At 42.7% G+C, this 25,919-nt stretch overlaps 1 protein-coding gene across 1 annotated transcript in view; it reads right to left on the minus strand.

Moving 5' to 3' along the window:
• Positions 1–25,919, minus strand: part of LOC126412207 (protein fem-1 homolog CG6966) — a 133,680-nt gene that overhangs the window by 37,077 nt on the left and 70,684 nt on the right. The window contains exon 2 of the mRNA XM_050081690.1: positions 5,406–5,565. Coding sequence (XP_049937647.1) covers positions 5,406–5,565 — 160 coding nt within the window. The remainder of the gene's footprint in view (positions 1–5,405; positions 5,566–25,919) is intronic.

Here is a 25,919-nt window from a genome sequence, read left to right on the forward strand (position 1 = left end):
AGGAGAAGTTGTGCCAACTCTCGTAAGACATAGAAGACGCATTCATCATACATAGTGCTTGTCGGCTGCTATAGATCAGAGGTGCAACCACAGGAACCAGAGTAACTTCCTGTTATCCTTACCACTTCACTGTGCCCTGTTAAAGTGGCTTGTTAAGAACATAAAGCTTAGCAAACTCTGAAATAATTAATACTAACATTCTTCTGTCTGAACTCAATCCAAGTCCAAATTTAATTTTCTAAGTAATGCAACTCACCCAGTTTCATAAGATGTATACAAGGCATGTCAAGAAAGTACGCATACTCTCAAGGGCATTTCTTTAGACAAATTTGGCAGCACTAAATTGAGAGACAAGGTGTTGGCAATGAAACGCACAGTAGCACTCAGCTGGCGGAAAACTTGAATTGTAATGCCATGTTGAAATGAATTACTATTTTGAATCCCTCCAGTTCAACAAGAGGAGCATAATGAGATTTTCACTATGCAGCCGAGTGTGCAGCAAACAGTTTCAATCTGAAAGGAAATTTCGAAAGGAGCATAATCTGGTTTCTTCTTGGAAAGAAAAATGCAGCTTTCCAGATTTTCTGCTGAAATCAAAACTGTTTATGGGTATTATGTGATGATCGTACTAATGTGTGCAAGTGGTATCAAGAGTGTAAGGCTGACTGGATAAATGTTCACAATGAAGAAAGCTTAGGGAGGTCCTCAATTGTGACTGATGAGACTGTGGACAAGATCAAAGAAATGATTCATGAGGACTGTCAAATGGCTTTGGGCAAGTTGAACACAACGTTTCCAGAAATCTCCAGATTTCTTCTGCATGAAATCCTTTCTGATACACTTGGTTTTCAAAAATTGTTTGCAAGATGGATACCATGACAGCTCGCAAGCAAAGTCGACAGAATCACCTCTTCACAGGAATTTCTCACAACCTTTGAAATAAAATGTGTACAATTAGTTGATGCTATCATGATTTGTGACAGAACATTGGTGGTCCACTACATCCCTGAAAAGGAGACAATGCAGTAGCAACAACGAGCAACACCACTCATCCTGGTGAAGAAATTCAAAACCCTCGCCCCAGGCCAAAAGCTCATGCCCCCTGTCTTTAGGGACTCTAAGAGGATTCTCCTCATTAAATTTCTGTCCCAGGGAGATACTTTTAATACTGTGCAGTACAGTGAAACTCTGAAAAAATTGAGTGATACAAAACAAAGTACGGTGAATGTTAACAAAGGGACTGCGCTTGTTGCACGACAAATCACATCCTCCACACAGCCAATACCAGAAGGCAGCTCTTTGATTCATTCAGTATGTACATCATTAACCACACCGCTCGCAGCTTTGATCAGACACCTTCAGATTTTCATGTTTTAACATCTCTGAAGTTTTTTATGGTACAAGAACGTTTTCTATTGATGATTAAGAACCAAGTGCTGTCAAGTAATGGGCCAAAGAGATGGCAGGAGACTTCACTGATGAAGTTATCAGCAAGAGCCCTCAGTTCAAAAAGTGCCTTGAGAACCAAGGTGACTATTTTTAAAACTAGTACGTGTACACCTGTGAATGTGTAAAATTATGCATAACTATATTGCCTTTTCTTCTTTTGAACAATTCCATACTCTTAATTTCTGGACATGATTCATATGTTGTTTCCCTTATCGAAAACTATTTTTTGTGATAATGTTTTTGTTGTGTCCAATGATCACTGACAAACTTTTGTCCACACCAGTTCCACCAACTAACTGCTGTATAATCATTTTTATTATTTACGCTCTTCTGCAAACATACAGTGAAAGGCAAGGATGGGCCTAAGGTCATGTTCAATTATCACCTGTAGCCAACAAGAAATACCTTCCACACATCTCACCTACATCAATTTGTTGTAGAATTATAGAAAGTAATCTGTGTTCGCACAACAGTTCTTGGCAATGAACAACTTGCCTCCTGAAACTAATATGGATTCCCTCAGTATCTATTGCTCAAAACCAAGGGCGACATGGAAGGATCTTCCCATAGGGCACCAACATTGTAATGTTTGAATGTCCCCTTTAAAAGGTGATTCACTTGCCAATCCTTCCACTTCTGAAGTGCCAATGTGAAACACACACAGTGATGCTTCAAGCTTGTGCTTGCATGTCTACCAACACCCAACACAGACTGATTGTGTGCCAGATTTTTCCAGCAGTAAGACCACAGATAGTTTATTTCTGAATGAGGCACAACTTTAGGTAGGTTAAAAACGAACAGGAGAAGCCTGGAGGCTGTTCTGATACTGAAATAGTTAATGTAGGAAACCAGGCGCCAATTATAGCATTAAAGCAAATCATTAAAGGGAAAACAATTTTCTTCCACTGTATGCAAGACAAAGACAATCCAAAAAGCACATATGTTTCTAAACCATTCACATTAAAGGAATCTGTAACGGCTTTTGGGAAGAGGAGAATGGGTTAGGCATCTGGCCTGGATAAGATTTCAATTGAAGAAATTAAAAATTCTGATCCCATTAAAGAAAACTGGCTACTGTAACTGCGTAACTGTAAGATACAATATATGCCATCAGTAGGCCAAAACTGTCCTTAAAACAAGGCAGAAAGTCAAATCTTAAAATGATATTAACCTTTTAACTGTTCTGGACGTGTTAACACACGCACCTTTGTACCTGTCCCTGTGTGCTCTGAACGTGTTTACATGCGCCACGAGTCCTTCAAGCTTGCGCGTAGACACGTTCAGAGTACCAGGTAGAAGGACTGGTGGTGCGCGCGTGAAAGTGTCCAGAGCAGTTAAAGGGTTAAAAAGGCTACTTTTGCCAATAGTTAAAATCTTTGTTCTTCATGCACACACATTATTTCTCAACATTTGTCTGTTCTACAAACTGAAAATGTTAAGGAGACAAGGACTATCAGCTGATGGGATAAGGGAATTGCTGGAGCAGTCTTCTGATTCTGAAAATCCACCTAGTGAGTGTAAATCTTCCACTGATGATGATGATAAAGAGGTAGATGTCGCTGAAAACTCAGAACTCCACAAAGCTCATGATCATGAAGAATCCCTTTAGGAAGATGAAGAATATCAATTTAGTACAAATTCTGATGAGTGTGACTTATTGTTTTCTTGTAATGGGAATGAAATATGGGCTACAACTTCTCAAACTGAAATTTCTGGTGAAGATCAAAATGATTGGTGATGAAGAATCCTGTTTTGCGTTGTTCTTTCATGTACTCCTCACTGACAAAGTGTGCATGTGGACCAACAAGGTAGGTCAAATCATTTACGAGGATTGGATGGATATGGATATGCATGACATGAAAAAGTTTCTTGGTATTCTGACCCTGACTGTAGTTTACAAGTCAAGAAATGAAGATATAAGTCAGATCTGGAATGTTCAGAATGGCCAACTACTGTTCAAAGAAATTATGTCTCGCAACAAACTTCCATGCTGTTCTGAGGGTGTTGTGTTTTGAAAGTGCAGTAGCCTGACAACAACAGAAATTTTTGAGATGAACATGCTGGTCACATTTCGAGGTTGCTCTCCATTTCAACAATACATCCCGTCAAAACCTGGTAGATACAGAATACAGTTCTGGGCAATTTGTAACAGAGCAACAAGCTACTGCTGGAAGATGAAAGTGTATTTGGGGAAGAAGGAGGAAACTAGAGCCATGTAATTTTGAAAACCCTGTGACTGAACTTGAAAAGTCTGGACATAATATCATCTCTGATAATTTTTTTACATCTCTTGAGTCAGCTCATTATTTGCTGTCAAAATATCTAACACTAGTTGGTACTAATCTGAAAAAACAAAGGTGAACTGCCTGGCATTTTAATAAAAATAAAGGACGTGACGTATACACCATATTATTTGGTTTACAACCAGGTGTGATGATAGCCTCTTATGTTCCCAAGAAAAACAAAGTTGTTACGGCCTTAGCTCTTTTCATGATCACCCAATGGTGTCACCATCACAAATAACAAAGCCTGAAGTTATAATGAAATACAATGACACAAAGGGTGGCACTGACACCATGGACCAGAAGATGTGATGCTACAGTGTGAAGTGATAAAACAAGGTGCTACCCATTGGTGGTTTTCATCAACATGATCGATGTATGTGTAATGAATGCATACATAATTTCGATGATGTTGGATACCAATAAGAAACTGAGATGTCCAACTTCTAACATCAATTTGGGAAAGCAACTAGCAGCGATAAAGAAGTCAATGACTTCGTCAGTAGCACTGGATCCAGGGAGGGCAGTGAAACCACCAGCTTAGAACAGGAGAAGATGGGCGTACTGTGTAGAGTAGAAAGATAGTAAATGTCAAATTACATGTTATAAGTACACCAAACCTGTATGCTCAGAATATTCTGCTACTGTCTGTAGACTCCGCACAAATTTGCAATAAGAATATAAGCCAGCAGTAAAAGTATAAAAATTTCATTTTGTATAAATGTAAAACTTAAAAAATTATTTTAGAAGAATTTATATCTCAAAAGATGTTCACATCTTACGTAATTACGACAGTATCAATTTGTGTCAATTTAAACAACACGGGCCTGAAAGCCCTAAATGCTAGGCAAGGCCTATACAGATTTTCTGGTAAGCAGAGGGTTAACGACGTCCGTCCTTTATTTGCAAAGGCCTATCATTGTATTTTTATGAAAATTTCAGCATGGGGATGGTTGTAGTTTTGTTAATTTATCAGCTACCTAAAAGGAGTCATGACATCAATTCAGGCTTCTCCCAGGAGCACTTTAATGGGAATGAGGAATCTTCCTCTACCGTCAAGGTCATTAATACAAAGCAGCATCCTTAACATGGAAACATTTAGTTTCAATCCTGCTGGCATAAGAAATTTTTATCGGCAGTAATTGAGCAGCCAGATAAGGAAAAAGAGGTATGATGTTCTTGGTCAACACACTGAGTATCAATGTCCTGGGTTAAATACCAAACCTATCGCTCAGTCCTACATTTAAGGCAGGTCACACTACTACTACTACTACTACTACTACTACTACTACTACTACTACCCTCCCATCCTCCTCCTCAACACCAACAACACCATTCCCAATTTAGTACAATGACGAAAAGATACAGTGACAGATATATCTTATATATCTTCTGAGGATTTTACCTGGAATGGAACAAGAAGTTATTACATGAACACACAAGCAGATCTAGCAAAAGCCACTAAAATGAATACCATGTTACACACAGCAATGTATTAAAATGCATTTCCTAGTTCAATATGATTTTAATTTAATAAATGCAATTTTCTGAAACATTCCTTGGGGGTTCCAGATGCACAAACTTCAGAGAATGGGAAATATTGCTTTCACCTTTAAAATACCATTCTCTATACAGAAGACAAAAGTTTTACAGTGAATGTTTTCCCAGACTAACCTGAACCTGGCTGCTCTATATCAGCACCACAACGTTCCACAAGATATTCCGCAACATCATAATGGCCATTACGGCACGCCATTACCAATGGTGTAGCTCCACCGGTCCTGGCACCAACAAGCATTTGGACTTCTTCCTTGGTACGTTGTTCAAGGAAAACCTGCAAAACAAAATACTTTTTATAATTATTATTTATCCATAAGGAATAATCTATATACAATGAAAATTATTTATCAAACCACTGTTCACTTGTATCAGAGTATCAACATCTGTTGGATGAGAAACATGCTCTAATAGCCTATCTGATGTTTTAACTTAATGTTGAAACCAGGCTTTTTATGTAGACACATGATATAGCATATTTCAATATACATGCTCCAGTCATATAAATGCAACTATGCCATGTTCAATGGCACTGTAAAGTAACCACTCACAAACAGAAGGTGGCAGCACTATCAGTGGAGGGTACATGAAGAGTGTTCAGGCGATGCGGAAAACAGTGCAGTTATTGTCATAATGCAGAAATGGAGCAGTTTATCTGGACCCAAAAGGGCATAATCATTTGCTTTCGTGCCAAGCATGGAAACACTTCCAAAATGGCTAAGATTGTGAACTGCTTAGATGTGGTTAAAATACACTAAGCATGGTTAGTAACTGCACACCACACTGAAGTTTATTCCGGCAAAGAATTGTTTTGCACTGGCACAAATTTCATATAGCGCGATTATGTGATAGTGCATCGTTATTGTGAGTGCCTTTTGAATTTTGGTGGGTCTTTCTACGTTCGTGCTACTGTCCAATCCTGTGGACGGTATGGTCTATCCAATATATTCAAAGAAAAATACCTGTAAACATATATCCATGGTGCACTTCCTGTCAATCTCATTTTTGAGACGTTTGTATTCCTTTTTGCCTGCTTCATTTACTGCATTTTTATATATTCTCCTTTCATCAATTACATTCTATATTTCTTCTGTTACCTAAGGATTTCTACTAGCCCTCGTCTTTTTACCTACTTGATCCTCTGCTGCCTTCACTACTTCATCCCTCAAAGCTACCCGTTCTTCTTCTCTACAGTTCATAACCAATAGATTGTGGTCGGAGTCCACATCTGCCCCTGGAAAAGTCTTACAATTTAAGACCTGTTTCCTAAATCTCTGTCTTACCATTATATAATCTATCCGATACCTTCCAGTATCTCCAGGCTTCTTCCATGTATACAACCTTCTTTCACGATTCTTGAACCAAGTGTTAGCTATGATTAAGTTAAGCTCCGTGCAAAATTCTACCAGGCGGCTTCCTCTTTCATTTCTTACCCCCAATTCTTATTCTCCTACTATGTTTCTTTCTCTCCCTTTTCCTACTATCGAATTCCAGTCACCCGTGACTATTAAATTTTCGTCTCCCTTCACTACCTGAATAATTTCTTTATCTCACCATACATATCATCAATTTCTTCATCATCTGCAGAGCTAAACCTACTCCTGCATTACCCCTATTTGATTTTGTATTTATAACCCTGTATTCACCTGACCAAAAGTCTTGTTCCTCCTGCCACCGAACTTCACTAATTCCCACTATATCTAACTTTAACCTATCGATTTCCCTTCTTAAATTTTCTAACCTACCTGCCCGATTAAGGGATCTGACACTCCACGCACCAATGCGTAGAACGCCAGTTTTCTTTCTGCTGACAATGACGTCCTCTTGAGTAGTCCCCGCCCGGAGATCCGAATGGGGGACTATTTTACCTCCAGAATATTTTACCCAAGAGGACGCCATCATCATGTAACCATACACTAAAGCCGCAGGACTTCGGGAAAAATTATGGCTGTAGTTTCCCCTTGCTTTCAGCCGTTCACAGTACCAGCAAAGCAAGGCCGTTTTGGTTGGTGTTACAAGGCCAGATCAGTCAATCATCCAGACTGTTGCCCCTGCAACTACTGAAAAGCCTGCTGCCCCTCTTCAGGAACCACACATTTGTCTGGCCTCTCAACACATACCCCTCCATTGTGGTTGCACCTACGGTACGGCCATCTGTGTCGCTGAGGCACGCAAGCCTCCCCACCAACGGCAAGGTCCATGATTCATGGGAGGGGGGGGGGGGGGGGGGGACAAACTGTTATTAACACAAAAAAGTTAAGTAAATATGTGAATGAGCAATACTCCTACTGCTGGAACTCGGAATATTTTTGTCGATCTGTAAGGTAGGTTAAGAAATTATCGGTTAAACAAATAATGAGTGCAGACTATAACTGATCTCATAACAATTTCAGGAGATTACTCGTAATTAAGGTAGACAGAAATGCATTTGACATTTCACGGCAGATAGGAGTAAGACAACAGCAAACCACTTCCAAGAGTGAGATTACCGCATTTGCCCAGAGCTCATGACCTCAGTATGGGACTGACTTACACGAAGGCTCACGAAACTCTCCAGAATCAGCGACGATGGGGCAGAAGTATCGGAATATGGCTATTCTACAAATACTGTACTAATGGTTTTACGGATAGTGAACGACGTCCACTAATCTATTGGAATCATCTAACGTGACGGAGGAATGAGGATGGAAATATTTGAAATGGGACGGGTCTTAAGTGCTCTCGAACCGGAGACGGAGGTGTGGCTGCAACACGGGGTATAATTAGCGAGCGGGGGCAGCGAGTCTGTGCGCGGCGCTGGCGAGCGCCCAGTGCTGTGCTTGTGGCGTGTCACCACTCGCGACAGCGGGGTCGGGGCAACGACTGGCATACCGGGAAGCAGGAAGCCGACCTTCCGGGCGGGACCCGCGTGTGCTTGCGGAGCGCCACCTGCCGGTCAAGGACGCGCCACGCTCCATTCTGCCTCAACCAAGAGTGTGGCTTCACTGCCGAACGCGCTACCCGCAGCTGACTGCGCAAACTTCAGGGGGAGTGGCACGGTTCCAAGTCGGCGGACTTAAACGTACACACTCGGTCGTACGCCATACTGTCTAGCCCATGACGCATGTAAAAAACGACCTGTCGAAAGTCGCATTCATCCACGGTGCATGGTCGAGTGTACATGATGTAGTACCATTTTCCCATCCTTCCTGTTCCATTCGCAAATGATAAAAAAAGACGATCTGTAAGTCTCTCTCTGAGGCAGAGCGTGTCGAATTCTGGCGTTTTGATTCCTACGAGTGACGTATGTCGGCGGGAATGCAGTAGTATATTTCTCGAGTATTGTTGAAACGTGAGAATGCGACATTTTTTGAGTAACGCTCTTCGCCATACAGAACGTCTTTCGTATAAAGATTCCTAGTGCAATTCATTGAATATTTCTGCGACGCGCTCACCTGGCGATGATCTAAGGGGAGAGCCTGATTGTAACCCCAAACATTTTACTGAAGCCATTTATATTCTTCTCCTTTTTCTTCTTCTTCTGCTTTTACGGCCTCATTCGACCACTTCGCAGTTAATCGTTTTCCCCGTCGTCTTAAAATGGTTTTCTTTCGGAATTGCCAGTTTCTTTTCATTCGTTCTGATCTTTTTGTCTTTCCTCAGATGTAAATACCCTTGTTATTGTTTGTTCATATCCTCCCTGATTTCCTTGATCCACCCTTGGTGCTTTATGTTCCAAAATTTTTCTACAATTTTTCTTCATTATCTGGTTTCTGGTGTCTTCATAATGTGACCAAAAAAGGGATACATCTGTAATGGGCTCCAGTTCGCTGTACACAATTTCATTTGGAACTACTCACCACTGTCCATCTTTTTTTATATTTCTTATTGATGCAAATTCCTGCTGTTATTCTCTCTTCTTACAGGATTTTGTCGATAATGTTTTTCTGGGTGGCTTTGCGAAGATTTTCACTTCCGTATGTCATCTCTGGTTGAACCAACGTCTTGTAATGTTTCAGTTTAGTTTTGACTGACAGAAATTATTGTATGTATACCATGTTAATTTGAGCTTTTATCATTTTAGTAGTTCTTACTTGCCATGCAGGTTTCTCGTCCAGGTTGTATCTTAAAATTTCTCTTAGGTATTTACATTGTTTCACTATTTTTACAATCCTGTTATTTACTGTTATATGGTTGATTACTAGGGGATCTGCTGTCATTGTCACAGTCTTTTCAAATGACATCTGGAGTCCTATTTTTTGTACTATATTGTGTAGACTTGTTACTCCATTTCTGGCTTCTTGAATGTTGTTAGATAGTAACGCTAACTCATTTGCGCATCCCAAGCAATTTAAATATGTTATTTGATCTTTCTTGGCTTCAATTCTTTGAAAATGGCTCAGATATTTCTCCTCTGAGCTTTACTTCAAATTTGGTGTTTGTTAGAGGAAAATTTACCAATTTTATGAATTTGGGATGGAGATCGAAATTCCTTAGAATACTCATTATTGAAGGTCTGTGGACATAACCATAAGAATTTTTTATGTCTTCAAAGGTTATAACTTCTTGTTTTTGTCTTCTTTTATAGCAATCCATTATCAATTTCAAAGTGATTATCTGATCTAGGCAGCATCTCCAGGGTCTAAATCCTCCTTGGTAGTCTCCTAGTTCCGGTTCAAGCCAATCTTCGAGATAACTCTTGGAGAATACAGTATCATGAATAGTCTCGTATGTGGCAAGAAATTCCAAAAAATTATAAGTTTCGTTTAAGACACGTTACTTTTGCACTTGCTTTCCTTGCTGTTAACCCAAGTGGATTTGTTTGCTGCCTGACTCGCTCCAGAAAACATTCCAGCCAGAAAAAGATGTCCGTTCACACGCTGACCATGTGTGCTGCCAACAAAAAAATGCGACGTGGTTCTCGATCTAGCATTCGATGTCTTGGTCACATATTAATTTATTGCAGTTCATTTCCGTCACTTAAGTCCTTTACAAAGATAACCGTCTCCTCCGCAGGTCTAAGTAGCCTCATTTTCAGATACAGCATTCCCACTATTTTACATGTTCGCGTAACTTTAACCTGGAAACACACGTTCATAATTTTAGTACCAAGTCGAATATTGATAATGGTGAGTGCACACTTCGATTTTACACCGTATAAATTACTAAGTTTCGAAAGTTTGTTGCAATTATAATTATTAGATCTATTATGCACAGCTGCTTCTCAAATGGTGTCTTTCTTGAAAGATACGCCAAAGCGATGTGCCCAGCACTGCTGTAGTCTTCTTCTTCTTCTTATTCTTCATCACCACCACCACCACCACCACCACCACCACCACCACCATATCCCCATCGAACAGTGGCGTCACCAAAAAAGACTTGCACCAGGCGACTGGTCTACCTGACGGGAGGCCCTATCAACACATTTCGTTTCATTATCATCATCTTATTATACTAAGATATTTGACGTATCTTATTGTTATTACTTAGGCATCTGGAGCTCATCTAAAGTCGGCGTTCCGGTAAGTTTTTAATTGGGGGGGGGGGGGGGGGGGGGGGAGAGAGAAGGTAGCCACAATCGCTACCTGACTCTCACGCTGACGAAACAATTCTGCAGCTGTTCTTTGATTCTTTCCCATCTCTCTTGTTTTTACAACTTTAACGGGTTCAGGCCGATGAACAACAATCAAGAACTGGTTTAAGAAGGATTTTGCAAGCGAACTCTTTCATGTATAAAAGTACAGTTTCTTATGATACTTCCAATAGAACAGTCCGTCACTCATTTTTCTCCCCCACAGTTAGGTTTATGTAGTCCGGGCAGGAGCTTGTATATACTAGAAGTTTGTAACTCATTCCAGTGATTGTCAAATGCGTGATCAATTTAAATAGGATTCTTTAGTCTACGCAAATTACGTTACATTTATTTATCTTGAGCTGCCATTCTTTACACCAAGCTGTGACCATCTACAAGTCCGTCTGTATTTCATAAGATCTTCAAACAGCGTTGTCTGCGCCCATCTTCGTAGGTGCACAGACATAATCAGCCAAGTCATACGCACATGGCTGCCTTTGCTTCTGAGGATGCCTCTCCACTACGAATGACATAGGGTGTTCTGTTCGCAAACAGCCTAAGCCCTCAATCGAATCGTGTATCAGTTGAAAAAGCCCTTATTTGCTAGCGAGTTGTGTTCAAAAATTAAGAGAAATTCTGTAATTTCGCGTGTTGTGTTAGTCCGATTCGCGCGATTTTTTCGTTGTTGTATTGGTCAACACGAGTAAAAGGTATCTGCACAGTGTTACCCATGTACGTCATTTAGTCTGTTGTCAGCTGTCAAAAAGTTGACGTGTTTTTGGTAGTATCAACGATTACTTATTTGTATAATTCGCATCAGGGAATTTGTATCAAATTTCCCGTCGGAAAACGTCGAAAGTAAGGTTCAATCGTCCCATTGTAAAGCATTCCAGATCGCCAAGATGGAGAAAAGCTTGACAAGTGCGCTCAAATGTGACAGTTATGTTCACTGGGTTCTTAGATTTTAACAGCATAGTGCACGATGAGTTCTTGTCATAAGTCGAACGAACAATATGGGGTACTAGTTGCAAGTTTAACGCCATTTTCGTGTATCAGTAAAAAAAAAAAAAAAAAAAAAAAAAAAAAAAAAAAAAAAAAATCTATAGTACAATAATCCATGGATTTTGCACCACACTAATACACCTGCTCACATTTCATTGACTGTCGCGCATTAATACTGTAATGCTGCCCCAGCCTCCATATTCGTCAGAAATAGTCTACGTGGATTTCTTCTGCTTCCAGCAAACAGAAAACCTTTAAAAGCCATCGTTTTACAAGTATAGGTGATATTCAATAGGCATCGCTAAAAGCTATCCCTCGATGGTAAGAGTATTAGAAGTGTTGGAAAATGGGCTGGCGTAAGTGTATATCATCTAGTTCTATACACAAGAGATATCACTGAAGTATACGAATAAATAAATTCTTCAAAAAAATTCCCGATATTTTTTAAACTTGCCTCGTAATTTGGTTCCTAGGCGATGGTGCGGAGCAGTGTAGATTGCACTGTGGATGTCAATAAACACGACTCTGTGGCATTCGGAATGATAAAAAAAAAAACAGCTTCGCGGCTTTCTTGAGATCAATTCCTCCATGTTCCATACAAAATGACCACAGCCAGTTCCCTTCTCCCAAGTTTGTGCAATCCAAGCTTGGTCTCCATTTATAATGACGCCGATGTCTTCGGGACATGAAGTTGGGTCTTGCTTCGATTGTAGATGCCCAGGCAAGGTTCCAGAACATTTTTCCACACAAGTGACCATTCATTTGTCACCCCCTGCCCTATCCCCCCCCCCCCCCTCCTCCCTTTAGCGCTCGGGTGTCCCTGGCGCCTTCGACCTCGACCTCGACCGCTTGGCGCCCCGCCCCAATCGGCCGCTACGAATTGCGGTATGGCATGCATAGAAATCTCGCAGTTGTGGAGACTCTAGGGCCCTTTCAGCTTGGCGTCGGTCTTAAACCAAGCCTGTGTATGCCAATTTCTCTTCATTACGCGAAGTTATCCATTTTAAAGATACCTGACAAGCTATACTGACGGAAAAATGTCAACATCAAAAAGTAATTTGTAATAATGAAATTTCGTTAATACATCTGTCTAGGTACATGTTTAAGTGATTAACATTGCATTGCAAGATCACAGGTTAATGTAAGCGCGAGATAAGCCATTGCTAATATGAAATGCTGGTACATTAATAAGCGATGTACCCGCCAGAATGTTGAATGCAAGCTTGCAGACGTGCGTGTATTGTATCGCAGAGGTGCCAGATGTCAGTTTGAGGGATGGACTTCCATTCGTGTTGCGCTTTGCCGGTCACTATACAGACGGTTAATGCTGGTTGTGGATGACGCTGGAGTGGTCGTCCGATGATGTACCATATGTACTCAATCGGTGACTGATCTTGTGATCGAGCAGGCCAAGGAACCACGTCGACTCACTGCTGGGTTAGAACAGCGGTATGTGGGCGAGCATTATCCAGTTGGGAAATACGCCTGGAACGCTGTTCATGAATGGCAGCACGAAAGGTCCAATCACGAGACTGACGTGCAGTTTTGCCGGGTGAGTGCGTGGGACAACCACGAGAGCGCTCCTGCTGTCATATGAAATCGCAACCCAGACCGTAATTCAAGCTGTAGGTCCAGACAGGCTGGTTGCAGGCCCTGAACTGATGTCCGAACCAACATACGACCATCGTTGCACCAAGACAGAACCAGCAGAAAACACAACAGACGCCCACCCTGCCCTCCAATGAGGTCTCTCTTAACATCACTGAAGTCGAAAATGGCAGTGGTCTGGGGTCAGTGGAATGCACGCTACAGGATGTCTGCCTGGGATCGTCCTTCAAGTAACTGATTTCTAACAGTTTGTTGTGTCACTGAGGTGCCACCTGCTGCTCAGCTTGCTGCTGCAGATGCAGTGCGATGCGACAGAGCCATACGCCGAACACGATGGTCTTCCCTCACGGAATGCCACGTAGCCGTCCAGAGCCCGGTCTGGCGACTGTAAATTCTCGTGACCACCGCTGCCAGCGATCATGCACAGTAGCTACATTCCTGCCAAGTCAGTCTGATACATCGCAAAAGAAACCGACACATCCTCCTCGCCCTATTGCACGCCCTTGTTCAAACTCAAAGGCGCCTTAAATGCGGTCTTGAATAACTTCAGCTCACAACGTCCAATCTCAAAGCTAACTAGCTCTCATGATTGTTACAGCGTGTATTTAAAGCAAACCTGATTTGCATCCTCGTAGTGGTACTTCTAGCGCCACTCTCATGCGACTGGCACGCAACTGAATAGTCATCTTCCAGTTGTAGGAACACATCTACGAACTTTCGTTTATGTCGCACAACTCCTTGGCGTTGCGATTTTGTTTACGCCAGTGTATTTTTGACATACGCACGACCGTTGTCAACGCAATAGCGTCTTCGCCTTTCAGCATTATAGCTGTTCTGCTTAAGTATACGATGGAACATTTCTGGGACTGCACATAAGTCACATTTTCATGTCTGTTCAACGTCCTGTTTGTTCTCTCAGCATCCTGTTCCGCAGCGACGAAGGTGAATGAGCGATACTGGCTCAGCAACACACATTCAGGAGGGGGCGGTCGAGTAGGGACGCCGTGTAATGCTACCAGCTTGGCGCGAGCCCAGCAGGCAATGCAGCTGGTCACGGGAGATGGTGAACAGCCAACGGCGTGACTCCCCCTATCAGCTGCTCCCGAGCACGTGGCGGAACACCCACCACGTAGTTGCCAGCGTCGCTTCAAATATCAACCAGCATCGAGAGCGCAGCTGTACTCTGGTGAGGAGTACATGCCGAAATGTGCGTCACAACGACCTCGCAGCATAATACTATCTTTAACGCTCAGTTATCTACCTTGCAGTCATCCGCCTTATTTGACTGTATCTACCAGTATATCTCTTATACGTCTGACAACTTCTTTGCAATAGATAACGAATGGATTTGTGTAACTGCTCACCCCATAAACGTAATCAGGAACAAACTGGTGACAACTACGGGGAACTGAGGACTTTGCACTAGCTTCATTCTACTGAAGAGCTGAATAGCTTGCAACCATAGCAAAGCAGTGGATGTGCCTGTTAATCAGCTGCATAGCACTGTTACATACTATCTACGGCCAGTCCCACTGGAGAAGTCATCTGTCTCGCTGGAATCGCTTCCCCTCTCATTTGACGAGAATTATCCGCTACAAAACAGAAGACGAAAGGAATGGCATAAGCAGCTTATCCTCTGTTTAGCTAGCAGTAAGCACGCTCAACTATCGCAGTCCAGAAAGACTAGACAACTGAGGCGCCCACAGAACCAGCATAACAAATTAGACTATAAATCGTAGCGTGCTACAATCCACCATCTGAAGGAGCACTCCGTCATGACCACAAGAAGAATGAACTACCTGGAAATCACTCTACCGAATCCGTTACGGCGTCACAAAGAGGAAATCATCATCAGAGATGTGTTCTCAATACGGAGTGTGTTCTGTGAATGTAGGGCATCTGCATTGTCGCCTACGTCCAGTGTGGTTCTGGTCTGTAGTGTAAGATTTTTAGTATTATACTTTGTCCTTAATTAATTGGTGTATATATGTGTTGTATGTTGCTTGCTTCTAATACGGAAAATCAGCCCCATTACTATAAGAATTAGAGACTAAGGAAATCAAAAGAACTCGCATTCGTACACTAATAAGACAAAAAATCTAACGAAAATCGCATTTTCTCTCACTAACTTTCACGTTCACCAATACACGTGAACGCGAATTATAAAACTATAACATAATCATTGTTTGAAACGTATCCTTAAAACACAATAAGTTTACAGGAACGACAGATTGAGTGGTTGAAAGGGTGCGAAAGTTGAGTGATGATCGGTCAGCCGTGGATTATTATTTATCTCGTCCCTGCAAAAAACCGAAGTTGCACTGCAGTTCAAAGCCAACATTGAAATGTAGTTCTTCCTTTAACTAACTACACCATTTCGAAAGAAGACAAGTGTATATTACCTCCAACAGGCCAACGTCCGCTGTGGTGTTCAAACCAACTTTTTCATTAAATGTCGCCTTACTTTAAGCTAAATAAGAAAACAGGAAGTGTTGAGCAGCAAATCAGAATACACATTTGAAATGTCGTCCTTAGGAGACATTACAATTTCCTGCGTAACAGTTTGGCAAACAATCATTTAAACTATAAAAAGCCTACAACATCTGTCTTATAGTAAGATGAAAAATACAAGACAATTTCGTAGGTAAGTTGGCATCTGTAGTCTTCTCAGGAAATTCAAACAGTCTGTTAAAATACTGTCGAAAGTTTCAAGCCGCAAGTACGTATAGCTGGTAGGTCCTCATGCAGGAGTTGGAAGGCACGCGTCATGGACAATGTCCGATCCGAATGGGGGTTGGTAGCAGGCGTACTGAATTCTTTGTGAACGGTCGGAATGATACACAGTGAGATCGAATATTGTTGTGCCCTGGTACTCAGCACAATAGCTCCTGCTTCTTCTCTGTAAGTGGAAAAGGCTGTTCTGAATATTTTGCATATTTCTACCTCCTCGAGACGTACATTGTAATATCTCTAGGGCACATCATGTGTCGAAACACACGAGGAATCTGGTGACACATTCGCATCTCGTCTCCACTGCCCTGAAGGCTAGACATTCTCCATCGTGTAAGTATGGTGATCTATTTAGTGGATCCTCAAGACTGAATCAAAGAAAACCACTGAGCAACGACAGAAGTTCTCTTGCTTAGATCCACCTGCGTAGTCTGTGACTTAGCTAGACTGTTTGAGTAAGGTAAAATATTGACAGAACCAAAATGGAAGGAAGGAAGATTACAGTTTAAGGTTACGTCGACATCGAGGTCTTCAGAGACAGAGTGAAAGCTTGAACTGCTTGAAGGAAAAGGAAGGTAACCGGCAATGCCCTTTCAAAGGAACCACCCCGGCGTTTGCCTGTAGCGATTTGGGGAAATCACGAAAAACCTAAACCACGATGCCCAGATGCGGGTTTGAACCGTCGTCCTTCCGAATCCCACACTAGAGACAGACCTACATAGTCATAAACTGCTTAAAATTTTATGAGCTACTTTAACTAACCTTGGGCGGCAAAGAACCCAGCTACTGCAGAGAACTTCAGTTTACAGGAAGATTACGTCGTAACATCCCGCTACTGGAGAGTGAGCATATTCTGAGTTGGGAAAGAAATTTTGCATTCGTTTATCGAAGTACACATCCATCCAGTTAGTGTTTAAGTAATTTAGGAAAACGTAAGCACACTGAACAGAAAACTGACTCCCCCACGAGCCATCACGGTAAGAAGGCATAACGCCACTTTCGGTCTTCATAACGGCCAAAGTTCCGCAGCGACGTGTGTCCACAAGTTACTTCAGGTGAAGTACCTCACTGATAACGTGCCCTACAGCTACAACATTGAGGTGATGTTGATTGCTACGTTTCCAATGCTGTTCCAGATACACTGCTGTGACGAAAGTCATGGGATAGCGATATGCAGTTATACCGGGTGATCCAAAAGTCAGTATAAATTTGAAAACTTAATAAACCACGGAATAAATGTAGATAGAGGGGTAAAAATTGACACACATGCTTGGAATGACATTGGGTTTTATTAGGATGGCGCTCCACCCCATACTGCTAGACGCGTGAAACATCTCTTGCGCGCGTCGTTTGGTGATGATCGTGTGCTCAGCCGTCACTTTCGTCATGCTTGGCCTCCCAGATCCCCAGACCTCAGTCCGTGCGATTATTGGCTTTGGGGTTACCTGAAGTCGCAAGTGTATCGTGATCGACCGACATCTCTAGGGATGCTGAAAGACAACATCCGGCACCAATGCCTCGCCATAACTCCGGACATGCCTTACAGTGCTGTTCACAACATTATTCCTCGACTACAGCTATTGTTGAGGAATGATGGCGGACATATTGAGCATTTCCTGTAAAGAACGTCATCTTTGTTTTGTCTTCCTTTGTTATGCTAATTATTGCTATTCTGATCAAATGAAGCGCCATCTGTCGGACATTTTTTTAACTTTTTTATTTTTTGTTTCTAATAAAACTCCATGTCATTCCAAGCATGTGTGTCAATTTGTACCTCTCTATCTACATTATTCCGTGATTTATTCAGTTTTCAGATTTATACTGACTTTTTGATCACCCGGTACATAAGGCGGCAGTATCGCGTAAAGGTATGAAACGGCAGTGCATTGGCGGAGCTGTCATTTTTACGAGGTAATTCATGTGGAAAGGCTTCCGACGTGATTATGGCTGCACGACGGGCATTAACAGACTTTGAACGCCGAATGGTAGCTCGAACTACACGGATGGGACATTCCATTTCGGAAATCTATAGGGAATTCAATATGCACTTTAAGTGTGCATAACAGCAAGACATCACCTGCAGCGCCTCTCCTGGGTTCGTGGACATATCGGTTGGACAGACGACTGGAAAACCGTGGGCTGCTCACATTAATCCCGATTTCAATTGGTAAGAGCTGATGGTACGGTTGGAATGTGGTGCAGCCCCCACAAAGCCATGATCCAAGTTGTCAACAAGATACCGTGCAAGACGGTTGTGCCTCCGTAATGGGGTGGGTTGTGTTTATGTGGAATGGACTGGGTTCTCTGGTCCAACTGATCGGATAATTGTCTGGAAATGGCTGTCTTCGGCTACTTGGAGACGATTTGCAGCCATTCACAGACATATGTTCCAAAACAACGGTGGAATTTGTGTGGATGACAATGCGCCATGTCACTTGGTCACAACTGTTCGCAATTCGTTTGAAGAACATTATGGAGAATTCGAGCGAACAGTCTTGCCACCCAGATCGCCCCACATGAATCCCATCGAAGATTTATGGACCAGAACTGAGATGTCAGTTCGCGCACAAAATCCTGCACCGGCAACGCTTCCGCAATTATAGACGGTTATAGAGGCAGCATGGTTCAATATGTCTACAGGGGGTCCATGCCACGTCCAGCTGCACACTACACCGGGCAAAAGGAGGTCCGACATAATATTAGGAGGTAAACCACGAGTTTTGTCATCTCAGTGTAACCTCTAAGTTTTTCTGTGGGTTTAAGATCGCGTAATTCACAGGTCAAGTCGAGGAGCGATATTGAACCTGAGTTTCCGTAAACTAGGAGCCCTTTGAACACGGCTGTTAACTTGGAAAGCGGAAGTGTCCACGGCAGCATGATGCAGAAGTAAGGTCAACAGCTGTTCACAAAGATTCTTGACATACACATCCTGGTTCACGTTCGCGGTAACCTGAATCAGTGGGATTAAGATCACACGATCACCTGGTACCATTTCTACAACATCTACAACTCTCCAGTGTGAGACCAGTGTGCTATTTTGAGATGGTGACTAATATTTTGGACGGTTACAGGATGGTTGTATGGGGATGTGAAACACGGTCTTCCAGAATGCAAGGCCACTGTCTGTACCATTGCGTACGGTCGGTCGGTAGGACTGCAGTTGGATGCACGTGAAGTGCGAGACTGTCTGCATAGACGCTGGTAGGAATGATGTGGCGGAGAATGGAGAAATGGAAGAGTAGCAGTGTCTGTTGACGAGCACGCTCGGCTGCAGTTATGAGTGGAACAAAGAGCGGCGGCGATTGGCGGCAGCCGGCAGGGCAGCCTTGGGCGTGCTCCGTACGGAGAGCCGGCCAGCTGTGCCGCGCCGCGCCGCTTCCGTCCTCGCCCGCGCTTGCTCAACGCTCGCCAGCCTCCACCGCTGATCTACCGCTCGGAGGAGCCGCGCTGACGGGACAAAGGGATGAATACGCGCCAGGAAATTGAGGAAGACGACCATCAGTGTTACGGCGCAGCATCAGCCCTTTCCCAGGAAGCGTTTTCTTCGTAATGTACTTAAAAAATATTTTGTACAGATGGTGTCGCAGTCAGCTGGTAAGTATTTGAAAAATGTCATATTTGAGCCCGCAGTGAGCTGCTGATAAAGAATTATTTTATGAAAACTCTACCATCTGGTGAGCAAGATGTATGAGACAGGCGAAATACCCTTAGACTTCAAGAAGAATATAATAATTCCAATCCCAAAGAAAGCAGGTGTTGACAGATGTGAAAATTACCGAACTATCAGTTTAATAAGTCACAGCTGCAAAATACTAACACGAATTCTTTACAGACGAATGGAAAAACTGGTAGAAGACGACCTAGGGGAAGATCAGTTTGGATTCCGTAGAAATGTTGCAAGACGTGAGGCAATACTGACCTTACGACTTATCTTAGAAGAAAGATTAAGGAAAGGCAAACCTACGTTTCTAGCATTTGTAGACTTAGAGAAAGCTTTTGACAGTGTTGACTGGAATACTCTCCTTCAAATTCTGAAGGTGGCAGGGGTAAAACATAGGGAGCGAAAGGCTATTTACAACTTGTACAGAAACCAGATGGCAGTTATAAGAGTCGAGGGACATGAAAGGGAAGCAGTGGTTGGGAAGGGAGTGAGACAGGGTTGTAGCCTACCCCCGATGTTATTCAATCTCTATATTGAGCAAGCAGTAAAGGAAACAAAAGAAAAATTTGGATTAGGAATAAAAATCCACGGAGAAGAAATTAAAACTTCGAGGTTCGCCGATGACATTGTAATTCTGTCAGAGGCAGCAAAGGACATGGAAGAGCAGCCGAACGGAATGGACAGTGTCTTGGAAGGAGGATATAAGATGAACAACAAAAGAAAAACGAGGATAATGGAATGTAGAAGAATTAAGTCGGGTGATGCTGAGGGAATTAGATTAGGAAATGAGACACTTAAATTAGTAAAGGAGTTTTGCTATTTGGGGAGCAAAATAACTGATGATGGTCGAAGTAGAGAGGATATAAAATGTAGACTGGAAATGTCAAGGAAAGCGTTTCTGAAGAAGAGAAATTTGTTAACATCGAGTATAGATTTAAGTGTCAGGAAGTCGTTTCTGAAAGTATTTGTATGGAGTGTAGCCATGTATGGACGTGAAACATGGACGATAAATAGTTTGGACAAGAAGAGAATAGAAGCTTTCGAAATGTGGTGCTACAGAAGAATGCTGAAGATTAGATGGGTAGATCACATAGGAGGCATTGAATAGAATTGGAGAGGAGTTTGTGACACAACTTGACAAGAAGAAGGGACCGGTTGGTAGGACACGTTCTGAGGCATCAAGGATCACAAATTTAGCATTGGAGGGCAGCGTGGAGGATAAAAATTGTAGAGGGAGACCCAGAGATGAATACACTAAGCAGATTCAGAAGGATGTAGGTTGCAGTAAGTACTGGGAGATGAAGAAGCTTGCACAGGATAGAGTAGCATGGAGAGCTGCATGAAACCAGTCTCAGGACTGAAGACCACAACAACAACAACAACAACAACAACAACCCATAGTTTCGATTTTCAGATCTGTAAGTATCCAAAATTTTTTATAACGATTACATTTTCACTGTGGTGTCCAATAGAATAAAAGCCATCCTGCGTCACTGCCGCCACTAGTAAAATATTGTATAGTCAATACAAAAATGTACAGGGCGGTTATATTTAAACTTTCGCCACTTGACAGGGCCTTTGTGGAAACATTGGTAAGGACACGCGGAACAGAAATAATGAATAAACCACAGAGATAAACATATTTAATTTCCACAGTAGAGGGCAACATTTGTTAATCGCCCACCATACCCATGTTCTAGGTTAAAAACGTTGCTCAATGTGACGACATTCTGCACCCACGACAGCATGGAGCAGCACTAGACATCTTTTCACAACTGTTCGCAGCATTTTTCGAACGGTGGACCATGGACTGTTCAACAGTCGTGAAACAGCACGTACACTGCTTGAAGAACGCACATTGCGTCAGCGTTCTCAGCGACTTATTCGACAATTTTTGGCGCTATTGGTCCCGGTGCGGAAATAGAACCTGTTTGTAATCCTTTAGTGCGTGCTCACCTTCTCCACACCCGTCTCGACTGAATGCAGCTGTAATGCATACTAATGCTTGTGTTTCAACACTACTAACAACGCAAATCCTGCTGGGAATCATTCCTGTAAACTTGGGTGCCCATACGGTAAGTAGTTTTCCGTCCACTGGTTGAAATGGCGAAAGATTAATTACAATCATTCTATACTAACAAAGTAAATCAATCTTCGCATACTGTAATAACCAGGTTCCCCGTTTTCGTGCCGAGGCACCTTGCATTAATTGTAACACATTTCCTTGCCGACCAGGTGTTCTCGCTTGGTTTCAGTATTGTAGTGGCCTGAGACATTTCCGGCAGCAGTGGGAACTGGTTTTTTTGTTCGGCCTCAGTAAAACGGGCTGGGTTTTCGCAAATCCCTCGAAACAGTGGCCGTTGGGAGCTCTGACTACGTTGGTATACAGAGAGGATGGCCGTTCCACAAAGGATTCTAAATGTCCCGCCGGGTGGCAGCACCTTACAGGAGCGCTGTAAGCAGGGACAGGTGAATAGCTAATGACAATACCTATTTCTTGCTCCTGATTTCTGTTCCGCTATAAGGCCCACATTTTAAAGGATTTCGTGGAGTGGTAGGGAGTTCGTGAGATCGTGAAGTCCGTCGTGCGCACTGGTGGAGTGAAGGTGGTAAAGCCGGAACCGCGGGGGTGGGGACGGTGTCTTCATTGTATCAGAAGTCAGGAGTAGGTGAGTGCAGCAAGGAAGACTAACAAGGGGAGGCCGCCAATTGTGAAATTCAGATTCGATTCATACTGCGCATAATAAAAGCTCATGGCCAGAGGTGTAATGTGGCAAAGCACCAAGATACACTTCTCAGCCGTTGTCGAGAAAACCGACAGTTAAAAGAAACCGTTGCGGTGAAATACTCTCTACGATTATAATTTTCTACAGCGACGGGGCGCAGCGGTAAGCGCTCGGGTTCGTAAGCCGAAGGTCGCTGGATCGAATCTCGCGCCATGCAACTTTTTTAGTATTTGTTTTTTTTTGTAATTCAAATGTACACACACACACACACACACACACACACACACACACACACACACACATTATATATATAATTCCCGGCAATCAGTTGCAACAATTATGCATATAATAAGTTGTTGAAAGTCGTTTGTCATGGAAAAACGGGCGACTTCGATCATCATTATGTTTTCCGCAAACAAAGTTGTATTTCACAAATGTTATTAATTGTCTTCATAATGTTTACCACGTATAGTTAACGGAAGACGTAGGAACGATATTGCGAAACGAATACGTATAGTGCAAGTCAAATGTTCGAATTAGAATAGCGACCCCACGAACACAAATTTGCTGTGGCAGGTATGAAATATAAACTCCGTTACTCGCTCATTACACTTGAAGGACAGATGTTGAATGGGCCGAATCGAGCCGCCGCATAACAGCGTAGTTGCTTGCTAACTTCGAAAGAAGGTGGTTGCGGTACCTAGCGCAACTTATAACATCGTCGAAAATCAGTGCGTACGTGAGTTTTGGTACACCCTGTTAAACCAACGGAAAAATGGGGGCGGTACAATTGGAGAGCGATCCGGGCCCTTCGCATGAAAGTGATGTGATCGAAGAAGATTCTATACACAGTGAAGTGGCGAAACAACAATTGAAAGATGCGTTGGTGTATTTTGAAAGCCTCCTTTGTAACAGTAATCGCATCGCAGCAGAACCGTCATCATCAATCAACGAAGAAGCCATGGTAATTGGGGAAGAAATGTTCCAGAATACGCTGCAAATGCTCGCCGAAAAAACCCTCGTTCATGATGAGGAACTGATATACATTAATTAAATCGACGATAGTAATGCGTACGAAGACGTTGAAACGATTCCCCTTTCCAACGAATCATCAGACGAATACGAGCCGGACGAGAATAAAAAAAAAAGGTACGACTATATTTCTCTGGATTACAAAATTAGAGCTGTCAATCTGGCCAAAGAACATCTAGGCTGGAGTCTCAAAACTCTACAAAAAAAGGGGTGCTCTCGTTTGACAAATATGGGCTATTTATCCAGGTGGGAAGAGCAAATCAAACGTGGCGGTAGCAAATCTGATAAATATTGTACCATCGATTTCTGCATGATCGCTTCGTAGAAGCTCGACAAAACTTCCAGCAAGTTACTACAAGAAACCTGCAGCAGTGGGCCTTGGGCGCTGCAAGTCAGTTCCCAGATTTCAACTTCAAAGCTTCAAAAACATGGGTCACCGAATTTAAAAAGAAACATGGAATTCGGCAACGGAAAATCACAAAATTTGTTTCCCGGAAAGAGACGGCTACCCAAGACGAAATTTTGGCCGCAGCGGACACATTTCGGATCCAGACGCGAACGTTGATAACTATCTTCGACAAAGATTTCATAATTAATACTGATGAAACAGGTACGTAAAGCGCTGTTCACAAATGTCATATGACATGATGATAGAATATGATAATCTGATATATGATAGACAACACAGATTTCGTATATTTCTTATATAAACGATATTTTTATATTTTGTTTGTCAGGGTGCCAGCACCAGTTCACGTTCAACAGAACGCTCGCCGGAAAAGGGTCAAAGGCTGTCCTGGTAACCCGACACGACATGAACAAGGTGACGCATTAGTATACGGCACAATATTCAATCACCATTTCTGGACGAGTCTTGCCTCTTGTTTACGTATGCCTCCAAGAGTCAACAGTTACGTTTGGACGCAAAGTACAGAAGACAGTCGACGAGTACGCCAAGAAGTATACCAACGTTGCTATTACATCCTCCAAATCCGGTAAACGAACAACGGGTTTGTTCATGGACTTCTTGCGTAATGCTTTGCAACCTTACGTACAAAAGAAAGAATTTCTCCTTCTGATCGACTCTTGGGGTGGGCAAACGAACCCGGCGTTATAGGATGAGATGTTCCAGGACAATAAGAAGTTACCAACGTGCACTATAAAAGTCATTCCTCCAAAGTGCACTCCTCTCGTCCAACCGTGTGACGTGTATTTTTACCAGCAGGTAAAAAATTTGATCAAGCGCCTTCGAAATTGTGCTTTTTTAATCGAGCGAAACCGTGACATCAACTCCAGAGACGATTGTATAAAAATCCAATCCATCGTCCACATTCGTAACTCGTCAACAGTTGGCAGCACCGGTATGCGGCAGGTACTGGCGTGTTCCATAGCCTCTTCTCTACAGCTCCAGTTGGCGGGAAGCCTTAGCATTGAATGATTGTGTTGTTACAGTGTAAAGTATGGAACCGTGCGCAACGATCTGTCAATGCGATTTAAGCAACGTGCAGTCAGGGAGTTCTTGGCAGCAGAAGGTGTCACCCCAAGGAGATTCATTAGAGAGTAAAAGCAGTTTATGGCGATTGTGTTGATGTGAGTACTGTGCGTCGTTGGGCGAGTAAGTTTGAAGATGTTGAGGCGGGAACATCTGACCTGCGTGACAAACAAAGAGTTGGACGACCTGTGACAGCAACCACCGAGTTTCATAAGCAAAATGTTGACAGATTGATTCAGGATGATCGTCGTATCACTCAGAGAGGAACTCCTCTCGCGTTACGAGAACTAAGGTGACGCCTTCTCCATTCTGCTTTCAATCTCTGATGGACCTCCTTTGGTGTCACACCTTCTGCTGTCAAGAATTCAATGACTGCATATTGCTTAATTCGTATCTGCGCACGGTTCCATACTTTACACTGTAACAATACAACCATTCAATGCTAAGGCTTCCCGCCAACTGGAGCTGTAGAGAAAAGGCTACGGAACAAGCCAGTAGCTGGCGCACACCAATGCTCCTTTTCAGTCAACCCTCGTACAGAAATTTTTTCACCACCCAATATAATACTTCAGAACTCAATGTTAACTTATCAACCGGCATCCTCTCAGTAAACCGTGTTTGGCAGTTTGCTAAATCTAAAGAGAATGATTATCGTCTTCTATTGTTGGTGATATGTCCGTGTCCATTTACTGCAGTTTCTGTACTTAAAAAGAAAAACCTATCCCGATGAACAGGGCATCCAGATTAATGAGGGCCTGATAAACACGGTGATTAATGAAGAGATATGGGTTTTATCGTGGAAGTAATTGTCTTTCCTCCCCCGACGCTA

The sequence above is a fragment of the Schistocerca serialis genome, chromosome 7, assembly GCF_023864345.2.
Source record: "Schistocerca serialis cubense isolate TAMUIC-IGC-003099 chromosome 7, iqSchSeri2.2, whole genome shotgun sequence".
Classification (NCBI taxonomy): Eukaryota; Metazoa; Arthropoda; class Insecta; order Orthoptera; family Acrididae; genus Schistocerca; species Schistocerca serialis.